The sequence below is a fragment of the Chrysemys picta genome, chromosome 11, assembly GCF_011386835.1.
Source record: "Chrysemys picta bellii isolate R12L10 chromosome 11, ASM1138683v2, whole genome shotgun sequence".
Lineage (NCBI taxonomy): Eukaryota > Metazoa > Chordata > Testudines > Emydidae > Chrysemys > Chrysemys picta.
The window spans coordinates 73,351,448-73,369,143 of record NC_088801.1 but is presented as its reverse complement, the minus strand read 5'-3'; the positions used below and the strand labels follow the sequence as shown (position 1 = coordinate 73,369,143).

At 39.0% G+C, this 17,696-nt stretch overlaps 1 protein-coding gene across 37 annotated transcripts in view; it reads right to left on the bottom strand.

Moving 5' to 3' along the window:
- AGAP1 (ArfGAP with GTPase domain, ankyrin repeat and PH domain 1) overlaps positions 1-17,696 on the bottom strand; it is a 653,489-nt gene that overhangs the window by 279,128 nt on the left and 356,665 nt on the right. For all 37 annotated transcript variants that reach the window (XR_010591413.1, XR_010591412.1, XR_010591414.1 and 34 more), the window contains one exon: positions 16,209-16,301. Coding sequence is in view for 28 of the 37 variants with exons in the window: in XM_008172585.4 (XP_008170807.1) it covers positions 16,209-16,301 (93 nt within the window). In the remaining 9 variants the exon portion in view is untranslated. The remainder of the gene's footprint in view (positions 1-16,208; positions 16,302-17,696) is intronic.

Below are 17,696 nucleotides of genomic sequence, written 5' to 3'. Positions count from 1 at the left end.
CTAAACTCTCTTTACCTTGGATTAGAATGAAATAGTTTTGCCATGAACTTAGGTCTTCAGAGACCCTTATAGAGCTATCTAGAAAAGGGCTGTTGAGTTTAAGCTTCTCTTTAGGTAGCAGGAGAACAGGGGATACAGGAGAAGTGATATATTAAAATATTATCTACTGAGGGCAAATATACATCCACACTGATGTCCACCATCAGAGATACCTACAGTGTAAATGTTAGCACTGACTGAAATATTAACAGGATTGGCAGGTTTTAACAAATCTATACTGAGTTGAAATTGTGGACTGGGGCAATGAAGGTATGCCAGTGGGGATAATCAACCACCAGATATCCACCAATTCTGGAGTGCTAACAGCACATACCTCAGGGGGGACATAGGTCCCTGGCAAGTTCAGGATTGGTCCAACACATGTCAGTTGTGATGATTAAGTACCCTTCAATGATGATAAAGTCTGCCTTTAAAGCAGCAGTCTGAGTCAAGAAGTGTGAAACAGTGTTGTTTTGAATAGGCCTTATGGAGGCCACAAACCTTACCTACGGGTATCCCTCAATTTCTAAACACATCTAATGCATATGGATCCTCAACTTCTGTATAAGAGGAGTGCAGCTCCCTTAGCCTGAGAAAACAAGTTGGAGAAATAGGTGCCAACTAAGTTCCCCTGTAGGTGCTGAGGTAGGTCTCCCAGAGTAAGGCCGCAATGACTCTCTTTCGTAAGACAGTTTGAGGCTTTATGCTGGGTTATTCTTTGAGTAACAAAACTAAACCCCAATCCCAGAAAAAGGGCAAATTTGGAACTGTGTGCTCTGTTGAGATGGACTCTGCCCATTCACAATTCCAGTTCACCGCAAAATGTTCAACGACAGGAGAACGGGAAAGACTTAAAAGTAGCAGATCAGAAACTTGATGGTTGAATGCAGCCCTTTGCATGCAATCTAAGATGACAACCAGAACAAAAGATCCCATAGTCTTACAATTGTGTATCTCACAGAAACATTTACTTTTTCCATATTTGGCAGTTTTGCTGGGTTATTTCTTCTAAACTGGAGAATAAACAACAGAGCTATACACACACACACACACACACACACACACACACACACACACCAAGTTCATAGTATTTGTTCCACTATTTAGAATCATAAAGAACTAACTTAAAGGAAGCTTCCTGTTGAACATGAGGAAAAATTCCATTAAAAACAAGATCTGGAATACATTTCTGCATGGGATATCAGTGCAAATACTTAGGAGTACTGGATTTCTTGATACAAAATGTGAAAACATTGTTAAGAACACACACAAAATAGCCTTCACCCTCCAAATTAGCATTATTCTAAGCAGTTACACATAGCTACAGTCACTCCTCTGATGTAAGGGCACAGTTGATCTAATTGGAAAAAATATTTTGAGTGTTCTGGGAATAGTCACTGTTAACTGAATGCAACAACAAAAAAGGGGGAAAAAAGAGCATGCAGACCCGAGGGAATTACCAAATCAATTAACAACTAATTCAGGAACTAATTTCCGTATTGCCTCTTAGCACAAAACTGTATCTTTAATTTCTCTTGCAATAAGCATCAGCATGATAGTCCTAACACACACTGACGCTTTAAATGAGTTTACAAGTATCTCTTTTTGATTGGCTATATAATATTATTTCTTCACAGTTCAATGGAACTGTAGCCAAGTGCTCCGAAATATTTAATTATACTGGTAACTACCAGTTAACAATTTACAGAACCACAGTGAGTATGGAACATTTTATAACTAGTAATCAACTAATTAAAAACATAGCAAATTGCGGGTGCTATGATTATAAACAATTACAGAAGAAATACATAGAAGATTTCAGCATTAAGAATATTTGGGTATGAAGGGTATTTGTATTTCTACAAGCATATTTTGGTATGCATCATTGTATGCTGGGAAGGAAGAAAGGTTAGATCAAAGTGCTAATCAAGACGCCACACCTCAAATCAGAGATACACAACTAGAAACACTATCTCTTTGTTAGCCACATTATGATTGAGTTTTGGAAAGAGCTATTCACTACAGATATGAATTCTGAGCAAAGAACAATTTCTTAGATGCTTTCATGAAAAATGTTGGCTCAACTCCCTCGCTTCCTAGGGCAATGTGTCCAGCTTGACTGGTTCCTTCCTTTTGGGTTTATCGGATAGTTTCTGTCAGGTGCAACAGACACTGCTGAAATTCTCACTGACCACACCAGTTGTGAAGTGGTCAAAGTCAGTGTGGAAGAGTGGTAGTCAACTTGGAAGCAGCAGTGGCAGAGGTTAGTTTTTTTTATATGAATAATTTCTGTTGATGGGGCCAGGAAAAACAAGTGCATTCTTAGTTTAATTATGTGTAGGGATCAAGGCTCTTAGTAGTGGGAGAGGAATTTGCAGCAGAAAGGAGAACAGGAGAAGTGCAGTAGAAATAAGTAATATGGACAGTGGGAAACAAAGGAAGTGATGACAACTTTAGTATGTTATTCAGGGCTCAAAAATTATGCATACTAGAAGTGAGACACCAATCGACGTCCACAGCAATTACATTTCTTGAAGCAGAGCTCAGTTTAGAAAGTGGCATGGGATTCTGCAGCACGAGATGAGTGGGAGAGAAAGTTTTGCTAGCCTGTGTTGTAAATTAAAAACAAATGAAAGGGCTCTGGGAAAATAACACCCTCACCATAACATCAGTCCAGAACGTAGTATTTTAGGATTTAGCATTAGCATTGAATGCTGGCATTCAAAATCAGCTGCCTGCACAATTATATAAAACAGGCTAATCTAAAAAGAATTAGTAAATTCTGTTTAAAGAAAATTAACTGGCAGTTTAACATATTCCAAATCAAGTACTCTATGTTACTCTGGTTATAACCGTTTTACACATCAAGGAAGGAGTTCTATGTATTCTCAAGTTAGTTCAGAGGTACGCATGACACAAAGAGGAAATTTTCTGCTTCCATGTAAAATTCAGCCATGTTGCAAAAAGTGTTCAGTAAAATGCATGTAATATCAGTATTAGCAAACAATTACAAGCTAATGTCATTTAGAACTATAAAGACACCCGCTACCTTCATCTTATTATCTGCAGTCAGTGCCCAGATAGGTTATTTAGAAAGAGAAGGAAGAAGATCCTTATGGATCAGACTGTGACTCCAAAGATTAGGGTTCTATTATCTGCTCTGCCACAGGCTTCCTGGGTGGCTTCAGGCAAGTCACTAAGGCTATGTCTACACTAGAGACCCTACAAGGGCACAGCTACAGCAATGGAAGGGGTTTTTCCATTGCTTTAGTTAATCCACCCTTTCAAGAAAAGGTAACTTGACTGACAGAAGAATTTGTCCATTCACCTTGCGGTGTCTACACTGTAGATTAGGTCAGTTTAACTACATTTCTCGGGGGGGGGGGGGGTGGGGGGTGTGAAATTTAACATTTTAAGTGTAGCCTGGGCCTTAATCTCTCTGTTCCTTGGTACCCCTCTATAAAATGGGAGTATTAACACCTCCATACCTCTCTAGGCAGTTGAAAGGACATATCATTAGTACTTGTCAATGGGTCAGATAATTAGTGAGGCGCACCAGAGAAAGCCTATGCAGTTTTGTTGTAGCCCTGTCGGTCTCACTTCACCCATCTTGTAAGTAAAGTAGAAAACCTTGGGATTCCTCCCCCCCACAAAGCCTTAAACCCCAGTCTGAAAATTGGGAGTTTGTCTTCCCTACAGTTGATGAATACAAGATGGCAACATGGATTTGTTCTTCGTAGACACTACTCTTCTTAGGATTACTACCTAGTAATCCTAGAGTTGTTCTCTCTCTTCAGGCTCAGTTGTGAAATCTGCTTGTAATTGCTATCTGTTTACTCTTTGATGCCATTGCTTTTTCTCTTTATATTTTAGCATTTTTACTGATGGACTCACATCCTTGGTACCGTTATACTGGCTCTATCATGTGAAAGTTTGTGAGCCAGTCCCACAGATCATCATGCTAGGGCACACCAGTTGCCAAGGAAGCTAGCAGGACACAGATTCCATTACTTTTTTCCTGGAAGGGAAGAAGTCTCAGTTAAGGGAATCTGAGTGGATCCTTTGCTTACAGTGAAAGCAAAGGCCCAGGCTTGTCCAATGAGATGACTAAAGGTCTGAATGTTTAGACTGAAGTCTCCGGTGTCCCTTCCAGGGAGTACATAGCTAGTCAACTGATGGTTTGATTGTTGTAGCTTCTTCACTTTTCAAAGACAGAGTTAGGGATAAGAGAAAAGCTGGTTTTACAGTTTGATAGAAACAGTTATCTTTTATAATTCAACCTAGGATTATTAAATTCGGACATTACAGAAACAAGGTGGGAGAAGTAATATATTTTACTGAACCAACTTCTGTTGGTGACAGAAACAATATTTCAAGCTACACAGCGCTCTTCTTAAATCTTTTAGTAATCTCTTTGCATATTCTTTGTGACCTCTCAGTTATTGTGGATAGTCCATCGTTAATGCTGGTGTCTGCAAATAAATCTCAGTATTTTATCTGCCTACCAATACCTGGTGAAGTCTGTTTTACTTGAATTAACAGCAGTAATATACAAAAGAGTGTGTGTATAGAAATAATGCCTTACACAATCACTTTCAAAGTACATAGTATTATAATGAGATCTGCAAGGACACACTCATTCCTGGACTACTTAAATGACAAAAATTAGAGTCAATCTGATGACAAAAAAAACCAACAAAAAAACCCACAAAAACGCTGAGTTGTATCGTGAGCCCAGCTGATCAGACAGGGACGAGAGATAGCCACATACAATATTGAAATTCTAATGCTGAATCAACATTTAAAGGGCTTGAAATTTTTCAGTTAGAGATTTCACTCATTTCAAAGGCATTATACTTAACTCCACTTTCTTTTGCCTTCTGATATTGGTTCTAATATTTTGTTTTATGGTATCTTTTGAAAACTGCTGATAATTTTCAACTTTGTGCTCTAATTTTTCAAATCTGGCATCTAAATCTCTGTGACATCCATTCATTTAGGCAATATTTTCCTTGACGTCTGAGTGGTGTAAAGAAGAAGATTCCTCATTCTGAGACCTCATTTTCTTGAGGTGTAATTGTTGATACCTTTTTCTTCTTTTCTTAGTTGAGGACGTTGTTCCACAAGGAATTCTTCCCCATTGTAGAAATGCATCGAGAAAGGTATAAAATTCTATATTAGATCATGGGGACATTGAGAGTTCTGTAGACATACCATATCTGTTGGCTTTTGTTTTCAAATTTTGGAGATTTTAAACAGTTCACAAATGACTCCCCATGATATACAAATATGACCTAACAATAGCACTCACAGAAAGTATGCCTGAAGGGTGGAAAAACCTAACCTAGAATTATTTAACTAAAGCAACCAATAAGAAGGCCTCAGTTGCCCTCTTCTTTAGGTGTTAGAAGCAATGTCTCTGGTGCAAACAGAAGGATGAAACCTCAACCTTGAAAGATGTCCTGAATGAGATCAACAGCAGCCATAAAAAGGTATACTTTCTGCAACAGCAGTTTTGATGAGAGCTCAAAGCTGAGTACTGCTTCAAAGGTAGGGGGCAAAAGTCATAAGCAAAGGGACCCATTTACCGATAAGCAAGACGGAAACACACATTTCCACTACACTGTCAGCCTTAATAAAAAGCACAGTAATGAAAAATACAAAATGTGGAGACTCAGAAAGGAGACAAATACTTAAGATTTACACTTCCTCTGCCAGAGGAAGTAGAGGCAAATGAGCTGACTATATTCCTCGAAAAATGGATTTCAAATATACTGTAGCTAGGCAAGAGTAAGCAAGAGCAACAAGACAGAAATGTTGTGGGTTAAGGTGAACAATGTAGCCCTAAGAACTTCAGAACGTGATCCCTGTACATATTTCATACATTGCTTGCTCAGAGGAACAGAGAAATTGTGCGAAGGTACATGCATTTGAGATTGGGGAGATAGGTCACTCAGCAAATCTGTTAGATTTTAGTTATGTTACAGCCCTTGTTTTGGGGCAACTAAAATAGTTTTTGGCATTAAGAAGTCAAGTTATATTTTGTTAGTTTGATTTTATATTACATAAATAATAGGGAAAATAGTGGGTTAAACTTTGGGCTTGACATCCACCACAACAAACCCTTTAACGTGCTTACTCTTTCTGGTAGCATCGTGAACCAGTTTCACTCCTACAATACCAACTCCTTCACCTTGTCAAACTGAATGAATTAAACCGCAACAGTTACTGCTAAGATAGTCGCCTGTTTAGTTTCTTTTTCCATAGGTTTGATATAAGCACTTACATCCATGAAACCTGCTATAAAAGCATTTGTTATTTATGGTGATAGTGGGTTTCAGGTCTGACAATTGCCTGAAGCACTACAGTGCTCCTTTGCTGGTGAAGAGAACTAATGAAATCAGTTTGACTGACAATGTGTAGCTCCAGTTCTCTTTTCAAAACCTATTTCAAAGATATTTCCATTGAACCTTGTTGAAATGTTGAAACAGTTGTCTACAGAGGCCTAAATACTTTATACAGGAAAATTTATTTCAGATGATACAACAGCGATACTACTTGGTTCAGTGGAAGGGTCAGATTAAACAAATTAGTTTATTATTCAGCACTAGACATTTAGTTAGTATATAGTGCCATAAAGTATCGCACAGAAAACTCACCAGCAAGAATCAAACATAGGCTAAAAAGAAAAAGGAAAATTAGCTAGGATGAGGAAAAACCACTGCAGATAAGGCAGCAAATGACTACGAGTGACCCATAATTGTAGGAAGCTGAAGAGAGGAGAGAGAGAGAGAGAGAGAGAGAGAGAAGCTGTGAGTTGCAGGAGAGTAGGTAGACATGAGGTCAGAGAAAAAGGGGAAGTCCTTTAAAAGCTGTGAAAATTCAAAAAGGCAGTTTTGAGTCGAGTCAGATACAAAGGTGAATATAGAAAAGCAGTGAAGTTGCCAAAGGATGGGTATGATATGGTCCCACCGCTTGGAGCAAGACAGTAGAATGCAATGCCACTAGATTGGACAACCTCGCAGTTTAAAGGCTGGACATTCATGAAGACGATACAAAAAGAACTGCATGAGTCAGGCACAAACAAAGATTTCATGGTCTAGATGAGAACAAATTCTAGCTAATGCGGTAAATTCAGGCGTTTTTCTGGGAATGGTTATATGCGTTTCTTTTCATTCTGAGCTCACAGTAAAGCCAACAAAATCCTGACCAAAAGGCGACAGCTTTTGTACTAACACAGGAAAATTCCTTGAAGACCTAAATTATTGAATCCCCTTTTAACTATAATCTCCATATGGTTAGCACATCATAAAAAATATATTTAAGAATATGTTCAGTGATAAGTAGGCTAAGATTTAGTCACAGGTATTTTTAGTAAAAGTCATGGACAGGACGTGGGCAATAAACAATAAAAATTATGGAAGCCTGAAGCTCTGCCACGCAGGGCTGACCGCCCGAGCCCTGCTGTCGGCGGCTGAAGTTGCAAAGGTCATGAAAAATCATGGATTCCATGACCTCCGTAACCTCAGTGATAAAGAATTAAAAACCCTGCTGTGTGTCCTTTACTGGAAAGGTTCTTTTTGGCCTACACTGAATTGTATTTTATCAGAAGATAGAAAAAAAGGAGGAACTGAAAACATGTATGGATCTATACAGAAAATCATAAGAAATTGTTTTTTAATGTTAAACAACTGGCTGGTCACTGCCAGCCAGTGAAACAAAAAAGCGACAGATTTCCCTTCCCCTGTTTCAGTCCACCCATCCCCTTTATAGCAGCTGTCTTCAGATTGGTCTCTACTGTGGTTTCCTCAGAAGAGGAGCACCCTGCCAAAGAGCAGGCCAATCATCAGTGTATGGTATTGATCTTTATGTGGATCCTTCTCAAAACATCTATTATTGTTTTCTTTATTTAATAAGCACCACACAATGCACTACCTCATGTTCCTCCAAGGCACCAGCCAGCTGAGGTCAGCAGGCTACAGCAGGTTGCAGGGATCAGCCCTCACATGTTTCCTTCACATTTAAGCAAAGGGAAAAAAGAATTGTGTTTATGCTTTTGTCTTCTTTGTGATATACTAAAGCCTGAACAGTTGTTTGTTTCCACCTTGTAAAAATTTTTAAAAGGTACTTTTTCCCCTGTTTCCCCCCTCTCCTTTAGAAATAACAGTAATATCAAGCCTTCTCTCTCGTTTTAACTGATGGACACTCTGCAGAAATGGAATGTGGGCTCTGACCACAACTGAAGGAGCTGGGCTGTCTGAATTTTTAACCGTCTTTCTCAACTTGTCTCAGAAAACAGAAAGCAAAGTTTTAAACAGACTGTATACAAATTTCTTTCCATATAAACTGTTCCATTTCAGTTTGTAATTTATTACAGCAGTGCCCCAAAACTCTGACTTCTGGGCACCTCTGTGATAGGCACCATGCAAACATATGTCAGAGACAATTCTTGCCATGAAAAATTTACAATCTAAACAAACAAGACACACAAAGAGTAGGAAGGAATGAGTCATGGAGCAGCAAAGCAGTCCCACTAGTTCTCCATAGAGTCTTCCTGTAAGAGCAGCATAGAAAATATCTGATATTTGTAACTTAAAAAGCAGGCAAACAACTAAAACAAAAAACTTATTTTGACTTTGTCTGCATTTTAAAATCAGAGCTGTTTTTCCCTAATCACTAGTCATTTTTATTTTACTTCTCTGTTTTCATGTGTCTAGGTCATAGATTCAAAACAGACAGACAATCCAATGCCTGTTCCTAGAATGAACATCCGAAATACGCAAGTATTCAATATAGCACTGGTTGAAGAGAGAATATTTTGTGAAAGTATTTCACAAGAAATGAAGAAAATTCAACGGTGGTATTCATTTGGAGTTTTTTGACAAAAAAGAGTTTCACAACTTTTTTGGGGGGGTGAGGAAAGAAACAACATAAAATACTTTGTCTTCCTCCTGCTTTTGCCCGTGAGAAAAAGCAAGTTAAAGAATGTTTTCATAAACATTCATAAACATAAAACATAACTTTTAAAAAAAGTTTCAAAATTATTTGTTTAACCAAACAACGAAAAGTTCAGTCCAAGTAAAATTTTTCCAAGAAAAGTTTCGTATGTTGAAACAGCATTTTCTGTTGGGGGCGGGGGGAGGGGGGAGACGACACACACGATGACAGAATTTTCCACGAACTCTAATGGTATATTTTTCCTGACTGAAATCAGATTCAGAAATTACAAGTTCAAATTTGTTGAGACCCACTATTTCAGAGACGATAATGCACGCTTCCAAAAATATGGATTAGTCTTTAACAGATGTGAATGTTTAACCAATGCAGTTACTTCATATCACTCACTAACAAAGATCCATTGATCTTGGCATAGACATTAAATATTTAAAGCGCATATTGTTTTGTTATGTTTTCTTACAATGAGAGGAGCTACGCTGGCAAAGTGCCAAATTCCAATAATCTTTCCAATATGTGTTGATTGTCCCAAATTTCTAGAGGAAGAGGGTTATTCAGTACATTGCCTAAAAGCGTTATAATACTTAGGTTTTAGATGGTGAAGAACCAACAGTCTCCCCTAATATGGCTCTACAGATTGATAAAAATTACTGGATTCTGGTACCTCACCTTCACAGGTCATCTTTCAATCTTGGGACAGCGTAGATATTGCTATCCTTCCTTCACTACCTCAAAACAGCTTTCCCATAAATGTGACTGGTGTCATTTTTAGTGTCACCAGAAATCTTTACATTGAAACAAAATTTGGCATTTGTTATTCTAGGAAATGCATCAGGAATTTTTTTAAACCTTAATTTTGGGGCAAAAATATTGGCAAGTGTGACCCAACGGCTCAAGTGTCATGTCAAAAGGTATTTCCAACAAAGCCTTCCCATTTTGGGTAAAAGCAGAGTCAAGGTTATATAGTTCCGTTATACAAGAATATGAGCATCTGTGATTAAGTGCAAATGCTAAACATAAGAATCTATGAAACCAGAAAGCCAGGCCAGCTCTTACGTATTTATTTACACTCAAATCTAGCGAGGGGAGGGAAAAAAAGAAAAAAGAAAGAGCACACAGCTGCCATCCCAAAAACAGACCTCCCATCTGCCACCCACGATTTGCATGTCACCTTCTCCAGGCTCATTTGTACTTCATTAACTGCCATTGACTTAACAAGATTTATGCAAATGACACCATAGGAGCTCGCTAACTCCCACTGCAATCAAGTGATTATGTATGTACAATTCTCCACAGCAATGAAAAATTAATACATGACAAGCCCACTCACCGCTGAGCTGAGCTTCTTGCTTTTATTTTTCTTGTTGTGATTTTTTTTATTTGAATATGTCCAACTAATGGAGGTTTAGCAAGACCACAAAAATAAACAAAATGAACCTTCCCAAAACACTCCAACTAGAGAAGCTTAGTAGGGAGCATATGAATCTAAAAAAAATATAAAAATAAAAAAAAATGGCTTGACTGATAAGAGTTTTTAGAAAATTCACTCTCTCTGCAGGAAACAAAGCTTAATTCTCATAAATGTTTTTCCACAGAGAGTAAACTGCGTTATTTTTCCTATTTCATCTTGCATTAACCATTTATCTTAACCTTATTACAACAGCAAAGCCAGTAAAAGCTATAGTGAAGTTACTTAAGTCTTTCCATTTTAAGCTCCTATTTCTTAGTTGTTCATAATCTTTCAGAAATTTCAACTTTTTGGCTGAAATTTTTCTGGCTTTTATAGAAATAATGTCCCTGAACTCTGCTTCACTAGCATACAGCTTGGAATACAGTATTACAAGATGCTACACATGTATATCTAAGGTTGCAGGAAGAATCTATTCTTGTATCTGAGAAATAGTATGTGTTCATGTAATTAAAGCCTGTATCATAATGCACACACACTGAGGGGAAGAGTGAAATTTATGTGCATCTTTTTTTTAATTTTTGAGGTATTAACTGTGCAATCTTATTCTTTTAGCATAATTTTGTTTGTTTCTTTGTTTTTAATGGAAAATCATGGAACACACAGCTATTCAGGCAAGCTAACAGGGCTAATGCTACTCTCCAGTTAAGTTTAAAGCTAGCCTTCCGTCTTAAACCTGATTTTCAGCTCCCCTAAATTCCTGAAAAGAAACTGACCTTCCTGAAATTTCACATGCTATATTTCATACTAGAGCAGGGTTACCATACGTCCGGTTTTTCCCGGACATGTCCGGCTTTTTGGTAATCAAACCCCCGTCCTCTGACTCTTCGGCTCTGTTTAGGAGCCGAGCTGCCCGAGTGCTACCGGCTTCAGGCAGCCCCCATGCTTCTAGACCCTGAGCCGCCGGCCGGGCACTTCCCCTCCCGGGCTCTGGGGGCGCAGGGTCCAGAGGCATGGGGGCTGCCCGAAGCCCGAGCGCTACTGGCTTCACGGTTTGCCGGGCAGCCTCCAGACCCTATGTAGGTCAGGGATGTATTTGACTGACATTGCTGTGCCGGCAAAAAGCTTTGTATACATGCAGTTATACCAGTTTGTTTTGCTAGCGAAGTGGTGGAATAAACTTTGGCAGCAAAAGCAGAGTTTTGCTGGTATTTACTGTCCCCCCATTGGAGTGTTTTACCTATACAGCGTATGAGCATAGCTACACCAGCAAAGCGTTCCCGGTGTAGACCTGGCCTTAGAGAAGAATCAAGGTTGAGGGTGGGTTTCCCTGCAGTCTAACATCCAAAACGAGATTACATTTTCTAGAAAAAAAAAATCTAGACCTTAAAAAGGTTAGAACATCTGAACATGAACAGATCCTGTCAGTTCCTCCCTGACACGGAATCCTTCACTCACTGATTCACACACCTGATTAACACTGCCCACTCAACCTTAACGTTGCCCTCTAAAACCAGAGAGGATAAAGTCCTATTTCTTACTCATGGGATCAATTTCTAATCTCCTAGAAATTTGCATATTTCCATCCTAGATTTTAGGCGCAGAACACCAAGGCTGGGTAACTATATAATTCAGGTGTGATGAAGGACCATCTGGGGGAACAAGGTGGATCCATTAACCCTTTCCTTCAACATTTGAACTTTTTTTACATGGTGTAGAATGCAGTCTTTTGCTGGGGGTTGAGGAGACGGGAGAGTCAGAATCCACTGTAACATAATTTCAACCATAATTCTATAGCAATTTTTTTTTTTATTTGCAAGCAAGTACTACTGCACAAACACCACCATGAAATTCTCCCCATTCTCGACAGCGATGACGAGATTAAACTCCTGGAGAAAAGGCTATTTTCTACCTTGCTCCTAAAGCACTGGCTTGCTAGCACATCTGCACATTATTACAGTGATGATTGCCATATAAGAACCTACACAGTGTCAAAAAATAGCATTGACAACAGATCTGAAGAAAAGCATAACGACTACAGGCTTTTAAAGAAGGCCCAATGGCATAATGGAAGACTGCATGTGCACACGTAAAACTGGCAAAGCCATTACTCACAAGAGCAGTTTAAGGAATGGTCGTGCAGTCACAGGACCTTTAGCATAGCTGGAGTCACTGATGGACAATAACCTCTAGTATGAGGCAGTGTTGCAAGGTCACAATTGGGCTAATAGGAGGATAAATACAGGAAAATATGGGGATGAAATAGAATTTTTTTTAATACAAGATGATATTCTTGCAACAGAGAGGTTATGAATATTGCAATCTGTACTGCATTCCTGAAGTAAAATGGATTTCTCTTTCTACCTCCCTACCATTTCCTTTTCATTTAAATAAACGAATGCTATATTGGGTGTTTTTTTTTTAAAACCACTGCATGTAAATGTAAACACAAAGTATTACTCAAGTTCTTACATCTAAGAACCCTCTTTGTTGTCTCTACCTGTCTCTTTCACAACGGCGAAACCAGAAAATAAACTTAAGAGTGAAACTTCTCAGGCAAGATTTTCGAACACCGCTTCTGAGCTACCTCCAAGTGCCTGCAATCTGTAAAGGCTCAGAACAATATAACCATGTTAGCAATTTACCTAGATGCAGCTGTAATCAAGGATTCAGTCCTGATGAAAAACGACACTCTAAACAATTAGGCAAGTGTGACAGACATCCCATATTCAGGCATCTTTTCCGTATTCAGTGTATGGGAGGGGGGATGAATATGTGGGAGTAGTTACCTGAATAACTTTAAGAAGACTTAGAGAGGACTTAATAGCAAGATCATTCACCACCTTCAGGGTTTCAAGCACTGAATAATATTTTCCAACTTATGATTGACACAAGCTTTGAAAACGAAGCATATGGAGCAAATTAGCTTTAAATAAATTGTGTTACATTTTTAATAAACTGACAGCCTCAAACTAATCTCTCTTTATTTTAATGGTTGTTGAAAAATTCTCAGTTTGTATGTCTAGTGTTTCCAATACTTAATGTTTCCAATATGAAAAACTAAGTAGTAGACTCAAAGATTATTTACATTTTATGAAGGAAAATAACTGAAGAAAGGAAGTTGTCAGACAACCCCTATGGAAAATGAAAAAAACCAGATTAAAATCTGCCAGTCAATTGACAATCTATTCAAAAATAGAGAAGGAATAGAGGGTTCAGATTCCCTTAGCTATCTTTTTTAGATAAAACTAAAGAATTATAGTAAAGACCTACACAAGGACTTAGTATTCAACTAATGCCCTGAACAAGGTGAGGGTCAGTGGTGCCAAAGGTCCTCCCAACACTCACTAGTCTGTAAATGTCAATCTCCACTGGGTAGCATAGGTAAGTGAGCTGCTTTCATACATACACTGATGAAGTGCCCTTGTTTGGCTAAAGTACCAATTTTTTCCCCAATGCTTCCTAATTTATGTAACTCAGGCTCTGTCTACACTACAAGTACTACAGCAGCACAGTTGCAGCATCGTAGCTACACCACTGTACAATAGACACTTACTACAGTGACGGAAGGGGTTTTTCCATTACTGTAGTAAATCCACCCCCTCAAGAGGTGGTAGCTAGACTGATGGAAGAATTCTTCCATCAACATAGCTACATCTACAGTCGAGGTTAGGTTGACCTGTGTCGCACAGTGCATGACATTTTTCACAGCCCTGAGCAATATAGCTTGGGCAATTTACGTTTTAGGCGTAGACCAGGCCATAGCAACCTCTGATCTTAAGTGCCTACTGATCTTAAGTGCAGATTACTATCTAAAAAATGGAAAAAAGCCACATGCCAAATCCTCTGATCTCCTACTGAGAGTTTGCAGAGCTGAAACTCATTGATGTTGAGTGCTGTGATAGAGCAGTGCAATCTTACTTCGCCTTGCTCCCCCAATCCTAGGGTGAACAGGAAAAGTCTTTTGACTAATGACCCACTGGATAATTGGTTGCTTACACTTAAATATATGATGAATAGGGTTAATAAATGAAAATCCATTCCCCAAAGACTGGGGGGGGGGGGGGAGCGACACCCCTCTCAACACCCAGTGGGATAATTATCAGCCACTGGAGTCTTCAAACCAAGAGGTAAGAGTTCTGCGAAAAAGTTGTATGCAGTGGATATTTTATTACATCCCTGCAAGAGATGTTTTTGCTTTGTATATGCATTACCCTAAGATATCCTCTGAAGAGTCCATTTGAGCTCAGATTCTTCTGACCCTCTCAGTGTAACTGAGCTCTAGAAAGAATGGCACCTGCAATTTTGAATAAATGTGCATCAACAATATTCCTCAGTTCCCCCATTTCTGCTCTTGCATTAAGAGTAGCAGCCCCATTTCACTACATAGTGCTGAAATTAAAAAAAAACTATCTACCCAGAAATATTACTGAGCCTACCACAGCTAATACCATGACAAGTGCTAGAAATGTTTTTCGGGTGGGGAATTGGTAAAAAAAGCTCTCTCACACACCCCATTCCCCCTCCAGTTCTGGAATTTCCTCCTCTACTTGCAGTGCCAAATGTAGAGTGTGTGTGTGTGTGCTGGAATCACACAATAGCAACGTGCTTGATTACATTTGTCTACTAAAAATCTATAGTGATAATAGCACACAATTTCACTACCTGAAGTACCACAAAAACATTTTAAACTGCTTTTTAGAAAAGAAAATGCCACCTACAAGTAGAGCTCAAAAGCAAAACGGGAGAACGTAGGTTTGTCAGTAAGATGATGCAGGGAGGACAGGAGTCCATGCCCAAGCAGGGAAGGGGAAAACTGACCTATAGAAAGCAACAAAAGAAGAATTTGTGGCAGCTGTGAAGGAAGGGAAGAATCTCTTCTTGTCTTTCACTTGGCACCTTTTCTACTAACATAATGGCAACCCACACTTGAAAAGAACTTGCAACTAGTGCTAACAACCCTGTTTGTAAACTATCCCACACATGCTCAAAATGGTCAGCACTCGCAGCTGCATGCTTTCAGATTACATTATACTGAACAAGTCAATTATTCCATTCTGCACTGCAGATTCCAATATTAGCTTTCCCTTATGAAGCGGAGCACACCGTACCAATTTAGCATCCAGTTTCTGGGCTAATGAAAGTGCATCTAGGCTAGTAAAAACAGGCCAAAACAAATCCTTGAATTCAAGTCCTGTTGTGTAATGAGGAAGTTTAATTAAGGCCACAGATTACAGCTGTAAATGTTCTTTTATATAATAAGGTCTAAATGAAACTGAACCTAATCAAAGTTACAATTCCTTCATTAGCAAATTACAAACAAGAGCACACAGCTGACACACCGGCTATGATTATCACAACTAATTGCCTCGTTGTTACAAACCAGCCTGAAACAGTGTTCAGATGTCCGTCTGCAACAGCAAATTAGGGCCACATCAGGCTATTTCTGCTATCACAAGGGGCTCTTGTACAGCGATCTGATTTACCCCTGTCGACTGGCAGCAAACGGCCCAATCAAAGCATTCTCTACAAAGGCAGGCTTTGAAGCCAGCTCAGCCTAGAAACATGCTCCATATGCAGGCAGGCAGACTGCACTTCATTAGGCCTGTTGTCACATTTTCCCTCTTCTTATTCTAATGATCCTATTTTAATACACACAGGAACCTCTCCTAATTGATGTCAAGTGAGTGACTTCCACATTCATCACCAGAGCACATCAAACAAATCTTGGCACACAGGCCCAGCATCATGGTGTTTAAGACCCGAGGTGTGTCTCTAACTATAGGAAAGCAAAAAAGCAGCATACCTGTTTAATTGGGATTGCACGGCCACTTCCAATGCTATCTGTTCTGCTCTCCAGGACTTTCTTCTCTTTGTCTGGATCACTCCCTTTCCGAGACTGCAGAGCAAAATGAAAGTTCACACTCTGTTAAACATTTCAGTTGACACAGAGGGGATGCCCTGTTGAAACCATTGTTTTGAATGTGTATTTTGAAATAAAAGAAAGATCTTAAAATGGTGCAACAATCACATCATCTTGTTTATTTTCCCCCTAAGGTATCTTCCCAATACTTTCCTTCTCCACCCACATCTGAAAAGTTGTTAAGTTTTGAAGTGCTCATATTTCCATTACTGGAAATCAAGAGGTCAGATAGGAAAATAATGCCTACCAGGAGAACACATTTCAGAAACCGGCTCTAATAGCTTCAAGGAAGAAAGAGGGTTCTAGCTTCCTACTAAGAAACCCTACTACATAAATGTAGATATTTAAGTAATGTCGGAATGGTTCAAAATGCTATTAACTACTCGGCTGTGTGATTTTATGATGCACCCTTGATTATATCAAGTTTCATTTTTTCCCCTATTTCTTTTGAATGGTTAGAAAATAGTAATGTCAAAGTCAACCTAGCGGCCGATGCTGGAAAAATCCATTCTGTTATGGCAAAGCATAAGAGCACTGAGAAGCAAAATCTGGAATGTGGAGAGAGAGAGAGAAAGAGAGAGAGAGAGAGGAGTTTAAAAAAAGTCTGTAAATTGCTTTATTATTATGTTCTGTAAATGAAATATGAGCTCCACCTATTCAAGAATTGTTTTAGGGGCTGGGGATTTGCAGTGTAATTTTGTCTGGCCATTAAGTAAACACACTGAAATTGAAGAAGTACTCTAGATCCTTGTTCTTTACAGTGTGAGATGCTCAAGCACAATGATTTTCTGACAGATTTATTTTATTCTGAGAGAAGGATCTGAGAGTCATCCTCCTTAATAACTGTGCTGACAAGTGACAACTTCACTCCATTACTTTCCAATGGGAACATTACTCACATAAAATTGAAAATGGGGAAACATTTTCATGTGGGTTTCAAATCGCCAATGATATATTAAATGAATACACTTGTGGTGTCCAGCGCCACAATGGAGAGCTAATGAAAACTAGAGTGATGCAAGATGCTGCTTTGGATTTTCAATACAGTTAAAAAGAGATGTCAGAACAGACACTGAAAATAGGGGCGTAGTTTAGAATCATGTATAGAATCACACTCATTTTCCATATTAGGTTAGCCAGCCGGTGAAGGGATACAAGGAAGGAAGATCACCCAACGCACTTGCCTTGAGGGGGAAAGAGAGAAAGCAGATTCCAAGTAACAGCATTCTACTAAGCACATGAACCTAGCAGGGGACCTGTGCTTTTCCTGACGCTGTGCGAGTAGGCTCCTATCACTAGTTACTGTGGTTCAAGGTTGTGAAAGACATGCCAGGGAATTAAATAAAGAATAACTGAGAGAAAGCAAAACAA